We start from the raw sequence: 22,495 nt of genomic DNA, 5'->3' as shown, positions 1-22,495 counted from the left end.
ATATTTGTCTTTTATTTTCCAACCAGATCAACAGTATTATCCTTCTCTGCTCCCACTTAGAGAAATACAACCACTATTTGGAAAATAAAAACAATAGCAACTTCAACAATTTAGTAGCCTTTTTTAATGAAGACTATTCAGGGAGCTATATCATTTCTGGTATATAGCAAAGATGCATGTTTCTATAGTGATCAAACATGAATATAGCAAAATATTTGGTTACTACTATCAACATGTGCATCCCACTGTGGTGCTATGATAATTACATATTTGAAGGTTATTAAATTAATTTCATCCAATTACCAGGAAAAAACATTGGGAACTGCTTTTTATAAATATATGAATATATTTAAGTTTGTAATTTTCTCCTTAAAATATATAGAGATAAATATTCATAAAACATTTGATACTATACAATTTTAATAAAATATTTAACATTTGGAGTAATAAAAGAAAAAAAAAGATTTTTGTCAAGTATATTTGAGGGTATGAATGATGGCTAAATAACTGACTTGTAGTGGACTATTGTCCAGCAAGAATAGAAAGGGGGGGGGCTTCTGTTTGAAGTTCGCACTGCAAAAATGCAGTGCCTTGAATTGGACCCAAATGCAGGAGATTAAATATTTTCTACTTAATCAAAAGGACAAATAAATACAAAGCAGGCATTAGGAGATTAAGACAGCGAGAGCAAAAATAGGCTAAAGTTGAACAGGAATAGAAGATTCCAACAAATAGGATTAAGAAATGGAGGTTTTAATAGCGGGGCAAACAGGTGGAAAGCAAGTGATGAGCAGGAAACAGGTGGACACAACAAGCCTTAATGGTAAATGATCTTTGTAGCGACTTTTCAAGTCAAGGGACTCGAAAGCATTTTACACTACACTCATTCATGCATGCATTGTTGGGGTCAAACTATATTGTAGCCACAGCTTCCCTGGGGGTCACTGACCGAAACGAGGCTGCAGTACACAGGGCTGCACCGGGCCCTCTGACCACAGTAGGCAACGCAGCCAAAAGACCCAAGGACACAATGACTGTGACAGGCGGAGCTGGGGTTTCAACCGGCAATCCTATTGCAATGTCACAGAGAGCCCCCTACTAATAACTTACATTAGAAAATGTCCATTAGAAAGGATCAGTCTTTATAAAAAATATATATATATATATATATTAGCAAACCCACATTTTGTTAATGTGCTATTTATGTTTCCAAAGTTTTTAATTATTCATCAAGAACAATGCCTCAGTAATTAGTGAAAGTACAGAAGAGTTACTGCAAGCATCAAAGCAAGCAAGGTACTACAGCTTGCTGTATTTGACACATTGCAAACAGACCACTGGATCTTTGTAACTGACTTTCATTTGTGATTATGAGAATCAATACTTTTAAGATAATTTTAAATGTATTGTATTAAAAGCATGTTAAAATGGATTGAAAATTGATCACTATTTCTAACAGTTTTGCTTCACGGTTGAGTTTCCAAATACTTCCAACTGTGAAATGTTTGCTGGGAAGGAACTGTGAGATGTACTTACGGATGTAGTCGGTGGTTTCCTGCACCGTGTCTGTCTTCAGGAGGTTGTCGGCCAACATGAAAGCGCCCGTTTCCACGGTGTCGAGGAGCAGAGTGGCTGAGTGCAGCTGCTCACTGGTAGGCAGCTCTTTCCATGCGGCCTGAGCTCTTGGATGCAACAAATTATTTACCGTCTCAACCATTGCCTGGGGGAGCAATAAAGACACAGAGGTCACATAGCTGAAGCTGGAGCTGACTCCTTCACCACTTCCAGTCAGTCATGCTCCACGTAAAAAAATGAATGCAAATACATTTATAGCACAAGCAGCGCTGCTACACCCCCAACTACTGAAGCCAGGAGCCATGAGAATGCAGTAGCTTTACATTTATCAAGTTGATAAATTATGGCAATCAGGACAACATAATGGTAGCGATGCAAATGTGGCATTCCCATGCAGACATGAAAAACAAGAAAGCTAAATTGTTGTATAAAAAAAGCAGATTTTTAGCACTCACTCATTTTTTCTCTTTATATGTGGATAATCACAGATGTTTTGAAAATCAAGCTTGTTAGTTGATTGCAATCACCATGTTTCGACACCCTAAAACCTGCTTCAGCTTTTCCTTTTAAACCACAGTCCCATCGAACAGTTGGAACAATTTCTATAGTGGGTGTGGGAAAGAAATGAATGTTTTATCGCATTTACAGTTTTTTGGTTTGAATCCAACATTGCGATGTAGTTCTATATTCAAAGATTTTATAACAACCTGCCATAAATGAACTGTTCTCCACTATAATACCTTTTTACATTTCCTTATGCCCTTAAGGAGTCATCTCTTGCTTTTCCTGCATAAACATCAATGCACACACACCCACACACAGTCACATACATACAACTCAGGAAGGCCCAGGGAGAGATAAAGAGACAGAGAGAAAGGAGAGCTGGTGCAGAGGGAGGGACAGGGGGGAAAGATGGGAAGAGCCATGGGAGAGCGATAAAACAGTCCAGTGAGTCCATGGTGACAGGCGTCCACTGGGAGCGCAAGAGGCGGAAAAGCGAATACAGGTGCTATCAAACACACACATCTCACAATCCCCTTTGTCTCCTTATTTTCGCTTGATCTGTAAACCAGCCGTCATGCAGACACACTGCTCATCTTTACTTCGTTTTTTTAGAGGCAGGACAGTAAGAAAGCGAAAAAATGTAACGTCGCTGCTTTTAAAGAAGCTAAAGGTATCTCTGGTAGGGAATTGACAAGGGCAAAGAAGAGGGATGAGAAAAATTTGTTTATTGCCATTTACACACCCAGCGCTTGGGTTAGTCCTGATCCCTGTCAGCCAGTTTAGAGAGTAAATAAGAAACAAGCATCTGCAGCAATTGGTGTGAAATTTTATGGATGAGATTTCTTACAAAACAATTAATACCTTTTTAACATTTCCAGTTGTGGCTGTAGGGACAAATGTTTTTTTGTGTGACAGACTTAAAGAAAGTAAATAAACGGAAATTTAAGTAATTTCTAAAATATGAGGCAAACACTTGTTCTAAACTCCCATGAAATAAAACTAAAAGAGAAATGGAGTATAAAATTGTATTTCTTCTGAAACACAAATATGTACTAGCTTGTGTTGTTCTCGCCCATAAGCATAAGACTCCCTAAAATATATTGTGGTTCACTGGCTATGGATACTTTTTCAAAGTACTGTAAGCAATTTAAAAGAGACTAATGATAAATTCAGGTTATTTAGCAAAAAGCTATATCTACAAGTAAATACTGTATATTTCAGACACACACAGACAAAACTAGTCCCAACAAGCTAATATGATAATATTATGTCCTCTTTCAGCGCTAGCAGCTAATTAGTAGGGATGCATACAGGATGAGTTTGGGAGGGTAACATGTAAACAAAAACTAATTAATCCACTTCTTCAGCAAACAGCCAGAAATAAGCAGCAGTGGATGTTCAGCACTCGTGCAAACGTGTTTCTATCAACATCCTGTCAACATTGTGACAGACAGTCGCAGGCTTCTGAGCCCTTTTAAAGGAAGTTTCGAGTTTATTGCAGCTAAAATCTGTTAGGTTTTGTCAGCAACTACCAACAAAATTACTGTGATTTTTTTAGGAGTGTGTCTGTTTGGGTGTCATCGTTTTTATGTTGATGTTTCATTTTCATTGTGGGAGATATCCTGGTGTTCTTTTGAAATGTGTTCTTTTTCTCCATACAATCTGTTGACATTTGGCTCCTACTACAATAAAACCAGCTTAGTTTTTGTTTAGACAATATAAAATAAACATGTTTTCCAAGGTTTTCTTTGTTCCCTGTCAGCTTTGAATCTAGTTCTAACATTGTTCCCCATTTCCTGCACCCTGGTATTTCACGGGGGTGAATTCCCTCAACTGTAACACTTTTGATGGGGCTACATTTGTTTAACTAGCAATTAAGGTTTGTTTGTTAGCTCACCACTAACCGACATCCGACTGAATGGTTAATTCATGCAAGTTCATTGCAGGGCCTAATCATAAATTAATTGCTCAACCACCTTTGACTCAAATAAACATGAAGAAATAGCATTCTCTTTTGTTTAAATACATGTATAATGATATACGTGTGCTGCAAATGTAAAACTGAAAGTGTATAATTTCTAATAAAATGTTCTAAAAAGAAAGGAAAAAGGATGAATTATTATTTTTTTCTTTTTAAGTCTCTCTGTAAGGGTTTCCAATGAAATTAACCTGGAGAAACCTTTCATCTTTATTGCCCCCCTTAGATTGAAGCTTAGCTTAAGTCTAATATCTTCTCTGAAAGCTTCATAGCATCTCAGCACTGTTTGTACTCATCCATGGGTAAAGTGAAGGCAAACAATTTGCACAAAAACTCTCTACATGTTTTTCTCATTGATTTAACGATAAATATTACTTCAAGCATTCACTCACAGTCTGCTGCTGACAGGTTTTGTGCCATTACATTTGATGTCAGTGAATATAATTGCTTTCAGCACTTTTCCTGAGCAGACAGTAGTTCTGTGTCTGTTGAATATGTTTCTTTGGCTCTTATAGGAGGCCTTTGTTACTTGTAATGCTTTAGTAACAAAGGACACTTTTCTATAACTGAGAGCAAGGTAAAAGTTTAAGCTTATGACAAAATGTAATTTGCAATAAGGTACATCGGCATGTAGTGTTTTATATTTCATCTTTATATTTGTGATACCGATAGCACAAATAGAAATTTTGAGTAGCAAAGATGAGATTTCATCCAATTCACAGAAGGTCAGAATTTAGGAACCATTGGTCAGATGTATTTCCCTAGTATAATTAGACACTATAGGGATACGTGCGGTGTGTAGTCTCCTGTTGTTAACGTATCGTCCAAAAAAGACTAATGTAAGAGTTCCAGGATCTTATCTTGTCTTGAAAGAACAATTCTGGATGTTTTTGTAGAGCCAATTCGACAGAACATCTCCTTAATATAACTGTGTGTACCATAAGTATAAATAACAACCCTCAGCTCAGGCTTACCATGCGCTGGAAAGACTGGAATGTCACTCTCATAGCTAAAAGTGTAACAGGTTTTAAACGACCTTCGACTGAAAAGATACAAGCCCCTGCTTTTAAAAGCAAAGCCTTCAAGCTTGACTATAACTATGTGGTGCCCACATGTTCAGACCAAATGCCTTCTGAGACATTTATGTTCTGATACTGAAAGAGGTGAGTTGAAAACTAAAAAAATGGTTATTACAAACATAAATACAGTAAATGTACCAAGAGTTAAGTGTAATAGTGGTAGGATTCAGTGGGGTTGCTTTCCTCTTAGTGTTGTGGTGGCTCACCTCTAACCTTTGAATTAATGTTGATTATCAGCAAATAAAAACTATTTTTTGAGCCTGGACTATTAGCATTAGGACCTTGCTATAGCCTTTCCAATGCTTTGTACTTAATTCACTTGAACCCTGATAAATTGTGATTCTCAAAGGACTGCTTGGGGCCAAAAAAGCTACCAAATTAGTGCCCAACCAACTATGCCCAGAAGACAGGTAAAGTATGCTAGGAGTGTATTTATGGCTACAATGAAAATACGGTCAGAGAGAGGCTTTAAAACAACTGTTGAGAATATTTTATACGCTTAGTGAATTAAAAAAAAAATCTTTATGCATATCGACAAATTCTGTTTTTTTAAGTGGATGACCTTTTCTTTTAGTCGCAATAAATAAGGATTGCAATAAAGGATATTTGAGTAATTGCATTCTGATATTAAGATAACCCTAACCCCAAAGGTCCTTTCACATATAACCATTTGTGGAACCCTGCTGAACCTTCTGCAGCTCATCCCATTTTTTTCCCTGGGGCTATTCTTGAGTTTTACATTTTTAATTCCTTTTTGTCCATGCTAATCTTGTTTTAGTTGATTCAACTGTTTTAATTTTTAATCACAGTGATTATTCTTGACTGCTTTTAGTATTTCATGTCCATGTCTTTTACATGTCTTCATCATGACTGTTGTTTGAGTTGCATCATGCTGTCAGAGGATTATCTGCAGTTTGAAATGGAGCTGTGTGGCATGCACCGAACAGGGTTGGGATGTATTTGTGCCTGTGGTGATTTATGTGTGTCTGTGTTAGAAATTGGGGGTGTGGACTGGGGGCTAAGAGGAAGCAGTGTGGTGCATCATTCTGCTCCACTTGCTGTACAGTAGCTGCCCAGGCAAAGGAAAGAGATCAAGGGGAGGATGTTCTTTACTTTGGGCAGGCAGATATGGCAGCTATGGAGCTGCATTCCACTTGCTCATGCTGCTGGCGCATACTGCTTGCAAAACGCTGACTTTGATGCGTTTTCGATAATACAGCTTTTCTACTCTTATTAACATCCCATTGTTTCTTATTGAACTTTTGACTATATTTATTCAATAAAAAAATATAAATAATAATATCCCACTGAAATTTCTTTCATCGACACGGATATTATGTCTGTAAAAGCAGGGATTTAGGTAAAAAAGAGAAAAGGATGCAATTTCCTTGAAGGGTTAGACATCTCAGTCTTTCAGTAGAAAGAATATATGTGTCTGTGTGGCACTGTGTCTGAGTGTGTCTGGGAGCTCTGGTGCTGTCGGTGACATTTCTTTCGCGCACAAGTACGAAGACTGTGGGTAAAAAGAGACTAAGGGGTTTTTAGGGGTTCTTCAAAGAGGGGGAATGTCTCTGCAAAGACAGATAAGGGGTGTGAGTCCGGAAGTGTGTGTTTCTTAGTGAGACCACGAAATTCAGGAATAGCATGCACATTTGTGAACACATACACACAGCCCGATGACAGTAAATGGGGCAGAAGTGAAATGCTTTGAAGCGTTGGGGTAATCCAGCGTAAACAGCAGCGGCAAGGCAGACTAGAACTGGGCTGGTTGACTACTCCCAACCACCCAAGGTGAACACGGGCACACACTCAAGCACATGTACAGTATGCAGCACTGTGTAAAACCAACGGAGCTGGGATGTGAGAAATATGCAGAGGAAAGAAGAAGAATCTTTCTATTTTCTTAAGTCTCCTGGCTGTGCTGAGAAAACGTGTGAGTTTGGAAGGAGAGTTTTCATCTCCTATTTGCTGTAGGGAATTTTTACAGACTTTTCAGACTGCTCATCAAATTTGTCTTGCAAAATGCGTTTCAGTTGCAGACGCATGACTTCATCTGACAATATAGGTCTAAGCTGTTATTATGAGCCTTGAATGTGCCGGGGAATGCCTGAAGTTCGCTGTCTGTTGTAGGTATATCTGAAACTTTTAGTTTAAAATGTGAGGACAGAAGGTTTTGTGTTATCTGGGTGTATTGATAGAAATACTTGTTAAAAAGGAATCTGGCTGTAGAGACCACCACTACAAGGTTTAGATGGTAAAACTCTGTACTCTGGAATAAGAACTCTTCTTACTTTCATCAGCTTTTTCTTTTGGACTAGCTTTAATGAACTTAGCTGGCAGGCAAAACCAATTAAGCTTTGTCTGTCCTTTACATAGGATTAAAAGGCTGTACACAAATAAAACATTTGTATCAGATGTTGTCATACATTGCAACAAAGATTTTTGCTGTTTTATTTTAGATAAGCAGAGCAGTTTGAGATCTTGGCAACAATAACTCGAAAACAACAAAAAATGGATTATTAGTGTTTGTAAAAAATATTGTTGAAATTTTTATTGATGTTCTTTTTTGACTCTTAAAAAAAGAGATTATTTCCAAGGTTATTCTTTCAAGGATCTTCTCACTAACTAATTATTGTTTCTTTAACAATCCACTTCTTCTTTTTTGTTGTATTCTGAAGTTTCAAATCCATGATCTGCTCTTTGTTTCTCTTTCCTTTCACCAAGCACACTACCTCCCTCTTTCAGCGCACCCTAAAGCATCAAAGCCTCTCCACACCACCAACTTCATCATGGGTAAATTGCCAATTTAGTATACATGAAACGAGTCCCTAGTAACCAAAAACCAAATGACTGGGGAGGGGTGGATGAAGTGTGAGGAGTGGAGAGAAACCGAGAAAGAGAGAGGAAGTAAAGGAGGGGAGAGAATTCAATTATTTTTTGTCTCTATTAAGAATGTAGACCTCCTGCACACTCTCCTCACTTGGCAATTAGTGCTGCGGATAATTAACGAGGAGAGGGCAGTGCCACACCACATCCCTAATCATGCACATTTCTATCTGGCAGAGTAAAGAGCCTGTTGGTATAATTTTGTTTCACATAACCAGGGCTAATCATATAATCGATCACTCACAGGCCTCCTCTTGTGGTACCCGAGGCGTGCACACTAACATTTGGATATAGACCTGTGCAAAGCGGCGCGCATGTTGTCTTTTCCCCCTGAAATCCAGCCTTATTTGGCTTAAGGGGACGCATTACAAACGCCTGACTGTTGTGATGTGACAGCAAAAGATTATTGTTGAAAATATATTTAAATATTTGTAGGATGTGAGTTGTGAATGTGTGTGGGGGGTGGGGGGTGGGGGTGTCAGCTTGCATATACTCCTAAGCCATGTTCTATGATGTGACATTGCTGACTGGTGCTGACGTAAAGACTTTTCAGGGGAGTGTGGGAAAAAAAAAGCCTGCATCAGGAGAAAAAAAGAGCAACCCCATCTACGGTGTGTCTTAGTCTATGTGTGTGTTTTGTCTGTGTGTATTGCAGGGTGAAGAGAGAGAAAACTCCATCTACAGCACATGCATGAGGATGCTTGGCTCCTTTGATCCACTGAATTTTTTTTTTAGCTGACCAGATACATGCCTGGTAGATGTTAGGTTTTCTGTTAGCAGCATGAGCCCATGGCATCAACACAAACAAACACTGATGTAAGCACATCAACAAGGACAAAGTGTAATTAATACTGAGTCACAAAACAGGACAGTATTATTTTTAACACAGCAAGTCTGTGATTAAGCCACATGCAACAGGGTATCCATCATGTTCCGTTGCTTCTCTACGAAGAAGCTACACGCAGGGCATTTCAATAAATGGAGATGGATAACCAGTTATTTGATTTCAGACAAGCCTGTTTACAATTCTGCAGAGATGACATGCAACCGAGATGAGCTATTATTGATATTAATCATGGCTTCTTATCAGGAATGGATTTCATTTTTGGAAAAAAAATTAAAAACCAAAGAGTAATAAACCCAATAAAGGCCCAGTTTGATACATGGTGTTATTATAGACTCTGATGAAAAGTAGAGATGCAGACCAGAATAAGCCTTTGCATCTTAAAGGGTTCGGTTGCAAAAATATCTGAGATCCACAAAGTAATCAGCTTTTCTGCTAGAATCTGGTCATTTTCAACTGGAACAGACCAACCAACCAATCAATATAAAAAAGTAATCTTTTTTTTTAACCATTTAACGTATCATATCTACAGTATGCGCCACCAGGTCGTTAAAACAGCACTCTTAGTGATGAAGGTAGAAAATTTGTGTATTTTCAGTACAGTGAGATTCTTTGAATGGTGTACGAAGAATATCAAAATGTGCAAAGTGTTTCCTAATGAGACATTTTAGAGGTCAACTCCGACTAACATATTTAAAAGAGATACAAGTTTAGAAAAGATTAAGAAGGTCTAAATCAAATCTTAAGGTTACTTTAGTTTTTGATTTGAAAGTTATCCTCTTTCTTAAAAGCAGCTTGATTTTTTTAAATATTTGCAATCCACATTGTCTTGATGAAACAAACTGACTGCTAATGACATATAGTAATGCCAACAAAGCTAACTGTGTTGACCATTATACACAATAAAGTTTTATGTTTTTATTTTTATTTTACAGCATTTAACCTCTTATCAAAAGCAGATAATTTGTAATAAGTATAATTTTTTCAACACTTTATATCAAGTTCTTAAGGAAATAAGCTATGATGACTGTTATTCTATTTTCAGTAGTTAGAGCAACATCTAATAACAATTGACTGCCTTCTAATTACACACTTAAGTGAATATTATTTTATTCTGCTATATGGCAAAGTATTTATTCAAGAAATCCATTTACAATATTAATGAGCGCGCGCAATATTTTGGCATTAAACAAAAGCAAATTACTCCCATTCTTTTTTGAAAATTGGACATATGTAAATTCTGATTTCAGGTTGAAGTGAACACGTTTGTTAGATCATTCATTAGAGTGTTTTTCATTTAAAAAATTGTTTTAATAGCAGCTGCTAGAGATTTTTATACCAGAGGTGCTTTTAGATATACTTAAAACGTGAAAATAAATCATAACTGGTAAAAACTAGAGAGGAGAAATCTGCAATAAAAGTCAGATTGGTGGATCACTAGAAGCTGTAGTGAATTAAAACGTTTCTGGGTTGTGTGTGTTCATACACAAACAAGCAAATGCACACAAACTTGCTTGGCAGTTAACATGCTGCAAATTAAAAGTGGGAGAAAAAATATTTGACAAGACACAACACACAGGCACAAGGGACAACAGTGTTACAAAGTAATCAACCAACGCAGGAAGCGGAAATACCTGTGTGAAAAACCTGCAGGACCTTTCTCTCTTCTGAAGCTGCAAATTCAAACAATTCAGTTAACAGAGTAGCACCTCTCAGTTATCAAACACACATTCAAAAGAAGTTACACTCATTTATAAGGAGTGAGCACAAAAAAAAAAGGTTAATTTCAGGTTCGTTCTTTTCCTTCCATATTGACTTGATCTCTCTATCTACTTAACTAAACTGATGTCATTAATTATAGTCCTTCATATTTAACTGATCACTCTCAGTTTTCTGACCTTAATAGGATACCTAAAAATATATCATTCAGTTAGTTATTGGATATTGCTTTTACGTTTCTATGGAGGGCATTTTTTATTTTAATGAGAGAATATGGGAGGTGTTGAAATGCAGGTGACTGGAAGAGTGCAATTTTTAACTTGACTGCCTTCTTTCATGTCTATCACATCCAATAATTAATAATAACAAAAAGGTTTAACTTTGGTCTGTAAACACATCCTAGCAAAGCTATTAATGTTTTATTCAATTTACCTTAGATTCTGAACTAAGATGTGATTTTACGTCACCAACAATATAACCCTGTTTCAGGTTCTGGACAGAAACTTACTGAGATCTGCTATGTTTGGGTCACTCTCCAGGCTGAATAGGAAAATCTAAACCTTTTGTTACTTTTAATGATTTTAAGATGTTTATATAATCATATATGGAAGTCTAAATTAGTTTTATTCAAAGTAGGCCTACTTCTACAACAAGTGTTTCTACAACTATTTTTGCTGCTGATTAAATGTAAGTTTTTCTTTCACATTGCAATGGTTTTATAGGAAATATAAATAGAAGTCTACTGAAGAAAAACGTTTTGTTGCCCCTCTGACTGATTTAGATAGCAGAAACGAATGCTTGGATTGAGATAATAGGATAGCAAACCATGATATAAATATCGGAGGGTTGTTTGAGAATTACCACTAAATAAAACCTACTTAACTAAGAAGAAACATCCAGAAACCAGCAGCTCTGTGAGAACAGTAGTGACAGGCTGTGTTTAAATTAATGCATGTCACTAAATTAGAATAACATTAAAATGGTAATTTAATTGAGTAAGTGAAAGAAGAATTAAAACAAATATTTTTTTAGATTATTTCAAACAATGATGGACTTGAAAAAAATTTATATTTACAGTATTATAATGAGTTTGACTTAAAAAAAGAACCCCAAATTTGATAATGACATTATCATTATACAATTTGCCCTATCAATGTATGATGGAGACTCCTTGAGCATGAGTTACTGCACCAATGCCACATGGCATGGAGGAAATCAGCCTGTGGATCTGCTCTGTTGTTAAGGAAGCCCAGGTGGCTTTAATAAAGGCATTCAGCTCGTCTGCAGTGTGGCTCTAGCATCTCTCATCTCCCTTGTAACATAACCCATAGATTCTAAGGTGTCGTTCAGGCAACTTAGCTGGCCAGTCAAGCATAGTGACACTATGGTCTCTAAAGTGAGTATCATTACTTCTGGCAGAGTGGGCAAAAGACAAATCCTGGTGGAAAATGAAATCAGCATCTCCATAAAGCTTTTTAGCGAAGGGGAGCATGAACTTTGATAGGAACTCATGCTCTTTTCAAATCTCTCGTCAGAAGAACCAGCTCTTCAATGGCTTCAATTTAGTATGTAACGCCAAATTTGGCATTTAGATAAGTTTTAGGTGTATAACCCTTTTCAGTGTTTTCACACATTATCATACAATAGCAACAGATTGCTTTGGGGCCAATTATCTCCGGTATAAAGCTGATCAAGGTTAATCTAGACCAGAAGCAATTAATCCATCATCTTCTGCCAACCTATCCATCATAAACACTTTGTACTGCATTGTTCCTCTAATCCACTATGTCATTCTCTTGCTAAATATTTTAAACACCTATTTTTGTGGGTACTAAGCAACAGTCCAGGGCTTTTTCTTCATAGCTCATATATCTCATGACATATACTTCTTACATATGCTCTTCTTTAGAAGTTAATTATTAGAGGCTATGGTTATAACCTATTTCCTGGATCTATCTGTGTGCGGTTGCTCTTGAAACTTTGATTGGAGCAGCAGCTCTAACTCATCCAAACTTTTTGATGTATTTTTTTTTTACAAAATGTAAGTCATAATCATCAGCATGTAAAAGGAATAAAAGAGACTTGCCTGATTTCAACAGAATTTTGGTAATACGTAACAATTAAAAGACATCTTAATTAATTAAGCACCTGGAGGACTTTCTTGAATCGTTTGTTCATCATCATTGCATCAATCATTAATCATTGTTGTACCCAAACTCACAAGATATATATTTTACAATGAAGTTGATCTTTTTAAGACGTTTCTTTTAATGAATCCCGAGATCATTGTGTGAAGCAAACCTTTGAATGGGTCTGGTTTGATGCACCAGTTTACTTCATAATTACCTTTACTGGAACAGAATTTCTCTCAATAGTGATTGTAAAAGGTGACTCACTTTAAAGTGACTACTGCCTGTAAATAGTGTTGCTTCTGCTCAAAGATTGAGGTTCATTAAATGACCTAAGCTGTATATTAGGACTAGGAGATATGATTTTTGCCCTGTTTTGCCAAAAAAGCAATAGGAATCAATGTCTAAGAGCTAGATAGTAGTCCAACAGATTTGCTTTCACAAGCAGACCATTATGGTTGTTGCCATAAGGTCCCGCTTGGAAACTTTATTGAAAAAAGATTTAGGGACATGGAGACAGAAAGGGAGCTGAGATAGGGATACGGTGTAAGATGTTAAGGGGATAGGAGATAATGTTATTTACCTTTAAAATATATATTCAGGTTATTTTCCAACAAAATCCAATTCATTTTTATTCCCCCATTAAATTTCATTTAAAAAGTGACAAATTACATTAGGGCTGAAACAATTAATCCGATTAATCATGATTAATCGATTATTGAAATAATATCAACTAATTTAGTAAGCAATTTATTTTTTTAAAGTGGAATAGAGACTGTAAATCATGCCTTTAGCTGACAAAGTGACCCACTTAGAGCAGTAATTATGTGAAAATTGTAAAAAAAAAAAAAAAAAAAAAAAAAAAAAAAAAGATTTAGGATTTAAGATAAAAAAAAAAAAACATTTTTGTCTGTCAATATGCTCTACCCAGAACTCCTCAAGTGGAAATGATTTAGCTTCACCTGATTTACTTTTGTAAAAATGATTGTTTAAGAAACCTTTGGCTATCCGATTATTAATCGATTAATCAAGAAAATAATCAACGATTAATAAATTTGCTAAGTAATAGTTAGTTGCAGCCCTAAATTACATAGGTGTGCAGTACATTACTTTCAAAAACTAGCTTTTTCTCCTCTGGAAGGTGACCTTAATATAAGAGCAACTAAATTCAAGCTGAAAAACTATTTAAAAAGTAACATATTTAATGTTTGCAGCAAGTAGTATTATACAGGGCGCTACTTTATCAGTTATGAGTAGACATCTAAGAACAAAAAGGTGATAAAGTGATGTCAGTTGGAGCTACAGAAGCCCAGGGAGTGCATTGGTGGAAAACAAATCCAGATTTTCTCCCACTGATATCTTCATAAACATAAAATGGATTAATCACCCAGCTCTATGTAAATTATCTCTGAGGGCCAAGCTGTCTACAATAAATGTGAATAACTGAAAGAGAGCTTTATTAAATGTTGGTCCTGATCTTTAAAGAGAGTGGAAGGACCATGCCAGAGACTAAAAGCAGTTATCTGTCTCCTGTTATGCTGAGCAAAACTTGTTACGAAGAGCCACACAGGGAAAAGGATGAAACAGAAACTCTAAAAGCAGTTATTTATCATGTGGAGCTCCACATTGTTATGCGTGCTTCTTCATCAAACTCTGCACAAAGAGGTATTTTAAGACAAAAACAAAAGAGCATGCTATTCATCTTTCTGTTAACTCAAAGGGACCCCCCTCCCCTATCTATTTCCTTTTTCTTACTCCTCCATATTTCTTCTGATTTCCTGTCACTTTGAGTTGCAGCCCAATAAATGCTGATGCCGGTAGGAAAGTCTGCTTCACTCCATCACTCTGCACACATTCACCTTATGTGTCTTAAGGCAGTACTGTACCTTAGTGAGGCTGCGGGCAGCACTATCCTTGCCTCCGGGGGTGAGATTCCTGAGTTGGACATCCAAGAGTTCGACTAGCTGGGCCATGGCGCGCACTGTGGATGGCACATCTCCAGGACGCAGAAGTCCTTTGGTCTGCTCTGCCAGCTCCCTGGCCACAATAGCTGCCGTCTCGCCTGAACGAAGCTACAGGACACAGATGGAAGTTGGTGGGGGAGCACAAAGTGAAAAGTAACAGAGAGATGGATGGCAGGAAAAAGTTATGCCAGGCAAGTAGGAAAAAGTTTGGCAAAAGAATAAGTGTAAGAGTGTCAAGTGAATAGCAAGAGAGAGAGGAAAGTTGCATTAAAATGACAGATGGAGATTAACAAGGCAGAAGAGGACGGACAGGAAGAGGGAGACATAAATGTGAGGGAATGAAGGTGATGGGTGAAGGGGAGGAAGATAAAGAAATGTGAAAGGTCAGCTTAAAATTCACTCAAAACTTGGTGAAAGCCTCACAAAGAGGGAAATATTCAGTTCCAGCACACACACACTGAACTGCACATTTTCTTTAATAAATTGTGTCACTTTATGCATCATATGCATCACTGTACAGAAAGAAAACCATAATACAGAGTTCTTGAACATTTCCAGATCAAATTGTATGCTTTTCAAATCTAATATTTCCAGAATCATGTTTTTTTTTTTTTTTAATGGCCACCATTGGGTTGTTCTAAATTCTCTGCAACATATTGGTGATTATCTTAAAACTGAATGTGCTTTAGCCCTGTGTGTGAAAGGTTGTATGTCTCTGTGCGACTCAGTGTTGCCGTGTGACAGACTAGCAACCTGTCCAGGGTGTACCTAGCCTTTCGCTCATAGACTGCTGGAGATAGGCACCGGCCCCTCAATGGCCCTGATGGAATGAGCGGGAGAAGATGGATGGACTGTTCTTTGTTTTGTTTTTTAAGGCAATACCTAAAACTGGCTTCCCTCTCTTAAAGTGTTACACAGGTATATGTCTTTTCTAAGTCCGTATTTGTGACTGTAAGCTTATTTTTCTTGCCAAATGAGCAAAGGCTTAATTTCTTCTTTGCAAGTACATTTTGAGGCGTGAAACATAGCTTTAATGTTTTTCAAGCAACAGTGAATTAATACAATTAGCAAATCTTTATCTAATTGTCTCTTCTGATATGATCCTAATGTGAATTCTTGACCTCATTAGGCATGTCTTGTTCCCTGAAGCTATGTGATCTCTCAGATCTCAAACAAAAGTTAGAGTTAAAGAATGACAAAGAGATACATAGCCTTAATCTTTCCCTGTGGTCGTTGCTTCTGCATGGGGGAGAAAACCTGCTCCGGGGTTTTAATCATAACAAATGCATTCACATCACTAAGGGGTCATCAGCCAGTGCCAGCTTTCAGACTTACTTTCTGCATGATGTGGTTGACCCATGGTGATGTGCAGTTGCTGAGGTCAGGACCTTTAGGGTCCCAGTAGCCCAAGTGGGGCATGCAAACGTATGTGGCCACACCTGTAAGACAACAAGGAGCAAAGAAGGTTAAACAACAATGACATTCTGCAAAAGACAGGAGAACCTCCTGGCTTGTTTGGGGTTTGCGGTGTTTGGCTGGGTTTGGTAAAGAGATATAAATAGATAATATTTAAAAATTTGAAATGTGTGCAACAGCATTTGAATTTAACCATCTTTACTCTGACCCTTCTTTATGAAAAGGGTGAAATCATTTACCCTAATAAGTCAGTTTAAATTGAGTGACTTGCTAAAGGGGGAAATACACCTGACCTGTTTACAGCACATGACATAAGCGGTATCAGAACTGAAATTTATTCTAGAATTTACACTGCAAAGTGTGCTCTGCAGCAACGGGTTCAACAACGGGTGTCTGAGTAGTGAAGAACTTTCAATACAGGGGTAATTAATTGAATTATTGATATATGGGTAATTTATATATTCCTCAGATCTCAAAAACAAAAATGTTGATGATCCACTAGGGGCATTGCAAGGCAGACTTTTCAAGGCAGCTTTTTCAGCTCTGTTTATGTTGTGACTCACTTTTACAGTGTTCCTTTACCTTTATTAATCTGTGGCTGTGCTAGTTAGCTGGTATCTTTTGTTTATTACAGCCAAACATAACTTAAAGGAGAATTCCGGTTTTTAACACTTTTAGCCCATTTTCTGTAGTGTCCAGGATGAAATCGAATGATCGACACCAAAATTTTGACAATTGGTCCTGTCTCTGCTTTTTGGCTCATTTAGAATCCCCCCCTGGCTGCTTCAGAATGGCTTCCATAGTGCATGTCCGATAATGTCCTTAAAACAACCTTAAACGTTCTTTTTTTAAAATATGCTACTCACCGGGTCGTCAGCGCTGTTCAATGACGTTCCAAAAAAAGTTTCGTGAAGAAAAAATGTTCCTGTAGTGTTTTATTTAGCATTTTGTAAATCCCATTGAGTTCTGTTGGAATAGTCAATATCCCTCCGCCACCGGAAACGGAAATGGGGAAAAGACTACACTTAGTTGTAGTCTTTTCGCTTCACTCTGTGTACTCCGACGTCGAGGTGCTAACGTCTCTGTTAAACACTTTAAAAAACTCTGAAAATGGAATACGAAAGGTGGATTCTTGAGGAGGACATATTGGACTTTGAGTTTGATGGTAGAGGATACCGTTTTGAGCCGGAATATACTGAGGAGGAGTATATAGAGACATTGTCGCCAACTAGTGGTCTGGAGTGTGCAACGCTTCAGATTCGAACGGGAAGCGGAAGTTTATAAGCGGTTGTGATGTATCGGAAAAAATAGTTCTGGGATTTACAAAATGCTAAATAAAACAAGGCAGGAACGGTTTCTCTTCACGAAACTTTTTTTGGAACGTCATTGAACAGCGCTGACGACCCGGTGAGTAGCATATTTTAAAAAAAGAACGTTTAAGGTTGTTTTAAGGACATTATCGGACATGCACAATGGAAGCCATTCTGAAGCAGCCAGGGGGGATTCTGCATGAGCCAAAAAGCAGAGACAGGACCAATTGTCAAAATTTTGGTGTCGATCATTCGATTTCATCCTGGACACTACAGAAAATGGGCTAAAAGTGTTAAAAACCGGAATTCTCCTTTAATCATGACGACATTATGCTTTGCAACGCCTGATTCAATATATTCTTACTCCCAACTCATCATATAACAAAAATTGGTCAAGCCCTCTGCGTGTCAGATAGTGAGGAGCATACCCCCTCATCAGTAACTGACACACCAGGTTCATGACAGGCAGTAGCAGGAACTTCCCCAAATTTTTCCATGAGCCCTGAAGTAAAAACTTACCACTAACGCATTCCTTACCCTTACCTAACCCCTAAACCTAAAGAGACAGCGGTATACATAAAGCTAACAAAGTAACTTTGTGGGATAAGCTTGTGATACACTGTCTACAACCTGTCATTTACCCTGCAGGTCAAATACTAATGTGAGGAGTACCCCCTGCATGTCACATACGGAATTTAACCAAGCATCAATATGTGATGAGTTGGGAGTGAGAATGTGTTGCCTGGTTAACTTGCTCCAATAGATGTTTACATTTCCAATATGCATTTTCTTTTTTTCAACATTTTTGAAGTTCTGTCAAAATTTGCATGATATTTGGATTGAAACACAGCAACTGGAGATCTGAAGAGTAGAATTTGGTTCCCTCATCTCTTAGCAGTAAAGTCAAAAGTTATTTCCCTTTTTTAATGAAAAATTTTTTCATGATGTTTTCTAAAATGTCCAAAAATTATACCATTCTTGGATAGTTTTGTCTCCTGAATAATAGTACCTTCAGCTATAAAATACAAAGCATTATAACTTTTAAACAATACAAACATTGCAAAAACAAAGAATTTTTCATAATATTGTCTTAAGGCTCTACTTCCTAGTCTACAAACCCACCCTACTTACCCAGGGTTCCCACAGGGCAGGGCTGCTTGGCCGTCTGGCCTTGCTGCGTCCGTGGCCATGATATGTCTGCGGCCACCCTTGGACTGCAGAAGTCCTGTGGAGGCAGGGCGGGGGGCTGTGGTGCCACTGGTGGGACTAGTGCTGGAGGGAATCTGACAACTTTCGGAGGGCCTTCTGGAATGTGATTGACAGATGACGGTCCCGCAGGGACAAGCAAGGGCTGGCGGACTGTGGTAGTTGTTCTGTACCGTTGGACAGGGGAGGTGGTCAGGAGAGGCCTTGGGGTGGTGTAGTAGGGAGGGGAACGTGTGGTGGTGGCACGGCTTGGCGGAAGCAGGAGAGGTGGACGGTAGTCTGAAAAGTAGAAAGATGAATGAAATTAGAGAGCTTATTGAATGACCCGCAATGTAATGCACCAACTTGACTTTTTTGATTGTTTTATTAATGTGCCAAGATAGTATGAGTAATAAATATCAGATCAAACAAAAGCTGGAAAAGGAGCAAGAATTTATATTGGTCTGAAGTTATATAATATGGCAGAGATACAAACATTTTTACGTGATTCATTAACACAGGAAAAACACCCAGAAAAAAAAAAAAACATGGCAGCAAGTAGCTCTTTTCTGATGACTTTGAAATAATCCCACCTTTAATCATTAGAATTCAGGGCAGGTAATATCTCTAAACTTTCAATCAAACAACAAGAAAACTGAAAAAAAAGTAAAACCACTGAGCCCGTCTCTGTGACCTCCACAAACACAGACTTTCAAGCTGTAATTATTTCAAAGTAAATCACCAACTGCTAAATAGGAGCAATGATTGGCTTTCCCTGCAAAGGATTAGCAGTCTTCCCTGAGGGAGCGGTTCACAGCAGTGGTTCTCGCAGCCTAACTTGGCGGAAAAAAACATTCATTCGGTGTCATGCATGATTCATGATGCGAGGACATCGCAAGAGGCAGGGAGACTTCTTAAATGCATATGGCACACTCTTTGTTGTCAATATTTCATCCTAAGAGGACTTAATTATTCACACTGACCCTGTTTAGGGGACAGTTATAAAGAATAGATGGATGAGGAGAGGAAAGGCAAGAGAAACAGAGTGCATGTGTGTCAAATGTTAAAACTCTTATTTAGCCCACAGTCTATCGCTAGAGTTGTTCTGTTTTTATTTGTATCAAAGTCTTTAACAATCACTGCCCAATGGTGAACACAGAAGGGGGTATACACGTCTAAAGCTTAAATAATGGGGAAATTTGTGTTAAAAAACATTTGTGGGGAAAAAGGGAAAAATGTTGTGTTAAAACTTGAATAGCCTCTTATTATTCTTACTTTGAAAAAGTTTCAAATTTTTTTATGTTGTAGAGTTACTAACTTGAAAACACATATTCCTGAGTCAGTCATAAGTTTCCTTTTTTCACTTAACTGAAGGACTGAGAGCCTCCATATCATGTTACAGCTATACTCCAGAGAAAAGGAAAGTCAGAAATTACAAGTTAAACATTCCTTGGCCATCTGACTATCTAAAATACCATCTAAAATACTTAAAATAACACTTGAGGTTCCCTTAATTTATTCTTGATATCTATTTTGATAAAAGCTTATCGCCTGGTGTCTACTGTTTAAATGAATAGACTGGGCACAAACAGTGCAAAGGAGATGGTACAGTAGGTGTTACTGTTTTTCCAACTTTAAGAGGAGATAAAATATTTAAATTACTAGCTAAGGTTCTTTATTTTTTGGATCAACTCAAAGAGGTAAACTATACATTACAAAATGTGCAAAATATTCAAGCTGGAAAAAGGAAAGCACATACATGAACAGTACACATGGATGGTATGATTCTTGCTTTGCCTTTTTGAAGATTAGTAAAATTATGGAAATGAGTGAGTCTTAGATTAGTTAATGAAATAAACCCCATCACATTGATTAAAACATTATATATACAAATTGTTTTGATTATACAATTATATGCAAAATTGGGATATTTCATGCGTTGTTTTTTTTACATTCATACCTCAAAGAAAAGGTGTCTTAAATTAATTTTTAAAAGCGTCCCAACACTCTAGTTAATATCGAAAAAAATAAAATAAATAAAACTTCCGTTGTTCTTTATATGAATAACGAAACTACAATAGCAAAACAACTATAAATGTACCACTGTAACTATGGTAAATGATTGTTATGGTTCTCCCCTTGTTGACTTCTCTTTGAGTTTCCTTTTAAGTTTTCAATTCTACTTTGAGTTATGTTATTCTGTATTTTCTTGTTCATTGTTTTTTTTTTCCCATTTTGTTTTATATTTAGGCAGTTACTCTTTGTTGCCACCTTGTGCCTGGTTCCTTTCCCCTTCGCCCCCTTCTAGATAGTTCTATTCACACATGCTCCATATCAGCTCTTTAGCCCATTCTTTGTTCCCCTTACATACACCACCTCTGCAGTTCCTCAATGCTGGTTTCTTGTCAATTGTAGCTTTGCTGTTACTTGGCTCCCTGTGTGTGTTTCTCTCTGTCGTCTCCTGTTTTTTTTCTTTTCTGTATTTTGATTTCGGATTATTGCCTCTGTTTCCTGTGGAACCTTGATTAAATCTGCAAGAACTCATCTCTGCAATTGGGTCCTCAACCAACCTCCACCAAACCTGGACAAACACCCTTGTATGTGAACAGCTGGAAAGGATAGTGTGTATTTCTATCTTTAATGTGTAAAATATCTAAATAATCTGCATCTGTGTCATATTTTTAATCCAAAGAGTGGGGTGATCATGTGTTTTCATGTCTTCCCCTTTTTGAAGAGTGGCTACGATAATTGCCTGTATTATATTTACAGTGGATGAATGTAAGCTGTTAAATGAATAAAAACTTCTTAGATACAAACATAGAATACTAAAGTACAACTTAGAATATAGCTTCAGTTACTGCTTAAGAGTAGTTTGGGGTTCCCTTAAAATAGTTTGTCATTAGCATGTGCTTAATCGTGTTTCATCAATTAGATGCAGTGTTACACACCTTTAGTTCAATGGTCATTAATACAACTGATTTAATTCTGTTATCCCCTTTTGTGTTACAAATATGCCCCGGTACTAAAAGGTTACCAGGCCTGACATATTGTTGATGAGAAAAAGAAATGTAAAATGCTCTAATGACCTTGTAGAATTATAATTACCTAACACTCCAACTGCAAAACTCCAGAGCAAGTCTAAACCTACGAGAGTGCTTCTGCTTTCTTTAATTACTCTGAGGAAACCATAACTACATACTGTATGCATCCTGTTCAATTTCATATTTTATGGCATCAAATGCTAAATGTAAAATTAATACTTGATTCTACTTAAATCTTAAAACTGGCCATGAAAGGCAGATTCTCTGAAGTGCACTTAATGGCAACGAGAAAGGCAGCAGGAGTAAAACCAGCAGGAGCTCTCCCAGATTACAAGGCCAGCAGAATACCATACAAATTATCAAGGTTTCATGTTGTGTCAATGCGGGGTAACCTCCGGATGTAATTAGATTCAAATAAACCCTTAACATAGATGATTAACTGAATTCTAGTGATGAATCTCAGAACTTAACTTAAGTTGCTACAGCTGGAAGTCTGTTTCAGGGAAAAGCAACGAAGCAGCACTTTTCTTTCTGGTCCTTTTATATATATATATATATATATATATATATATATATATATATATATATATATATATATATATACATAGAGAGAGAGAGAGAGAGAGAGAGAGAGTATGAGTATGGGCTTGAAGTCCCACGGTCAAAATGGAAGACACCTCCTAAGGTAGTTGAGAATGACCTAGCTAAGATCCTATGGGACTTCAACATCCAGACTGACAAACAGGTGATGGCTAACCAACCAGACATCGTGTTGATTGACAAACAGCAGAAGAAGGCAGTAGTGAAAGATGAGATTGTTGTATGCGACAGCAACATCAAGAAGAAAGAACACAAGAAGATTGAG

At 37.3% G+C, this 22,495-nt stretch overlaps 1 protein-coding gene across 12 annotated transcripts in view; it reads right to left on the bottom strand.

The window, feature by feature from the left end:
• LOC107095380 (adhesion G protein-coupled receptor L3-like) overlaps positions 1-22,495 on the bottom strand; it is a 213,508-nt gene that overhangs the window by 55,845 nt on the left and 135,168 nt on the right. For 10 of the 12 annotated variants that reach the window (XM_015391445.1, XM_015391482.1, XM_015391507.1 and 7 more), the window contains exons 8-12: positions 18,536-18,889; positions 16,014-16,117; positions 14,601-14,786; positions 10,501-10,539; positions 1,537-1,720 (exon numbers count right to left, since the gene is read on the bottom strand). In XM_015391445.1, the coding sequence (XP_015246931.1) occupies positions 1,537-1,720; positions 10,501-10,539; positions 14,601-14,786; positions 16,014-16,117; positions 18,536-18,889 (867 nt within the window). The remainder of the gene's footprint in view (positions 1-1,536; positions 1,721-10,500; positions 10,540-14,600; positions 14,787-16,013; positions 16,118-18,535; positions 18,890-22,495) is intronic. The other 2 variants (XM_015391460.1, XM_015391532.1) reach the window with 1 other exon arrangement.

Source organism: Cyprinodon variegatus, unplaced genomic scaffold (genome assembly GCF_000732505.1).
Source record: "Cyprinodon variegatus isolate N-32 unplaced genomic scaffold, C_variegatus-1.0 Scaffold22, whole genome shotgun sequence".
Taxonomy (NCBI): Eukaryota; Metazoa; Chordata; class Actinopteri; order Cyprinodontiformes; family Cyprinodontidae; genus Cyprinodon; species Cyprinodon variegatus.
The sequence above is the reverse complement of the archived record's forward strand: the minus strand, read 5'-3'. Positions and strand labels throughout refer to the sequence as shown.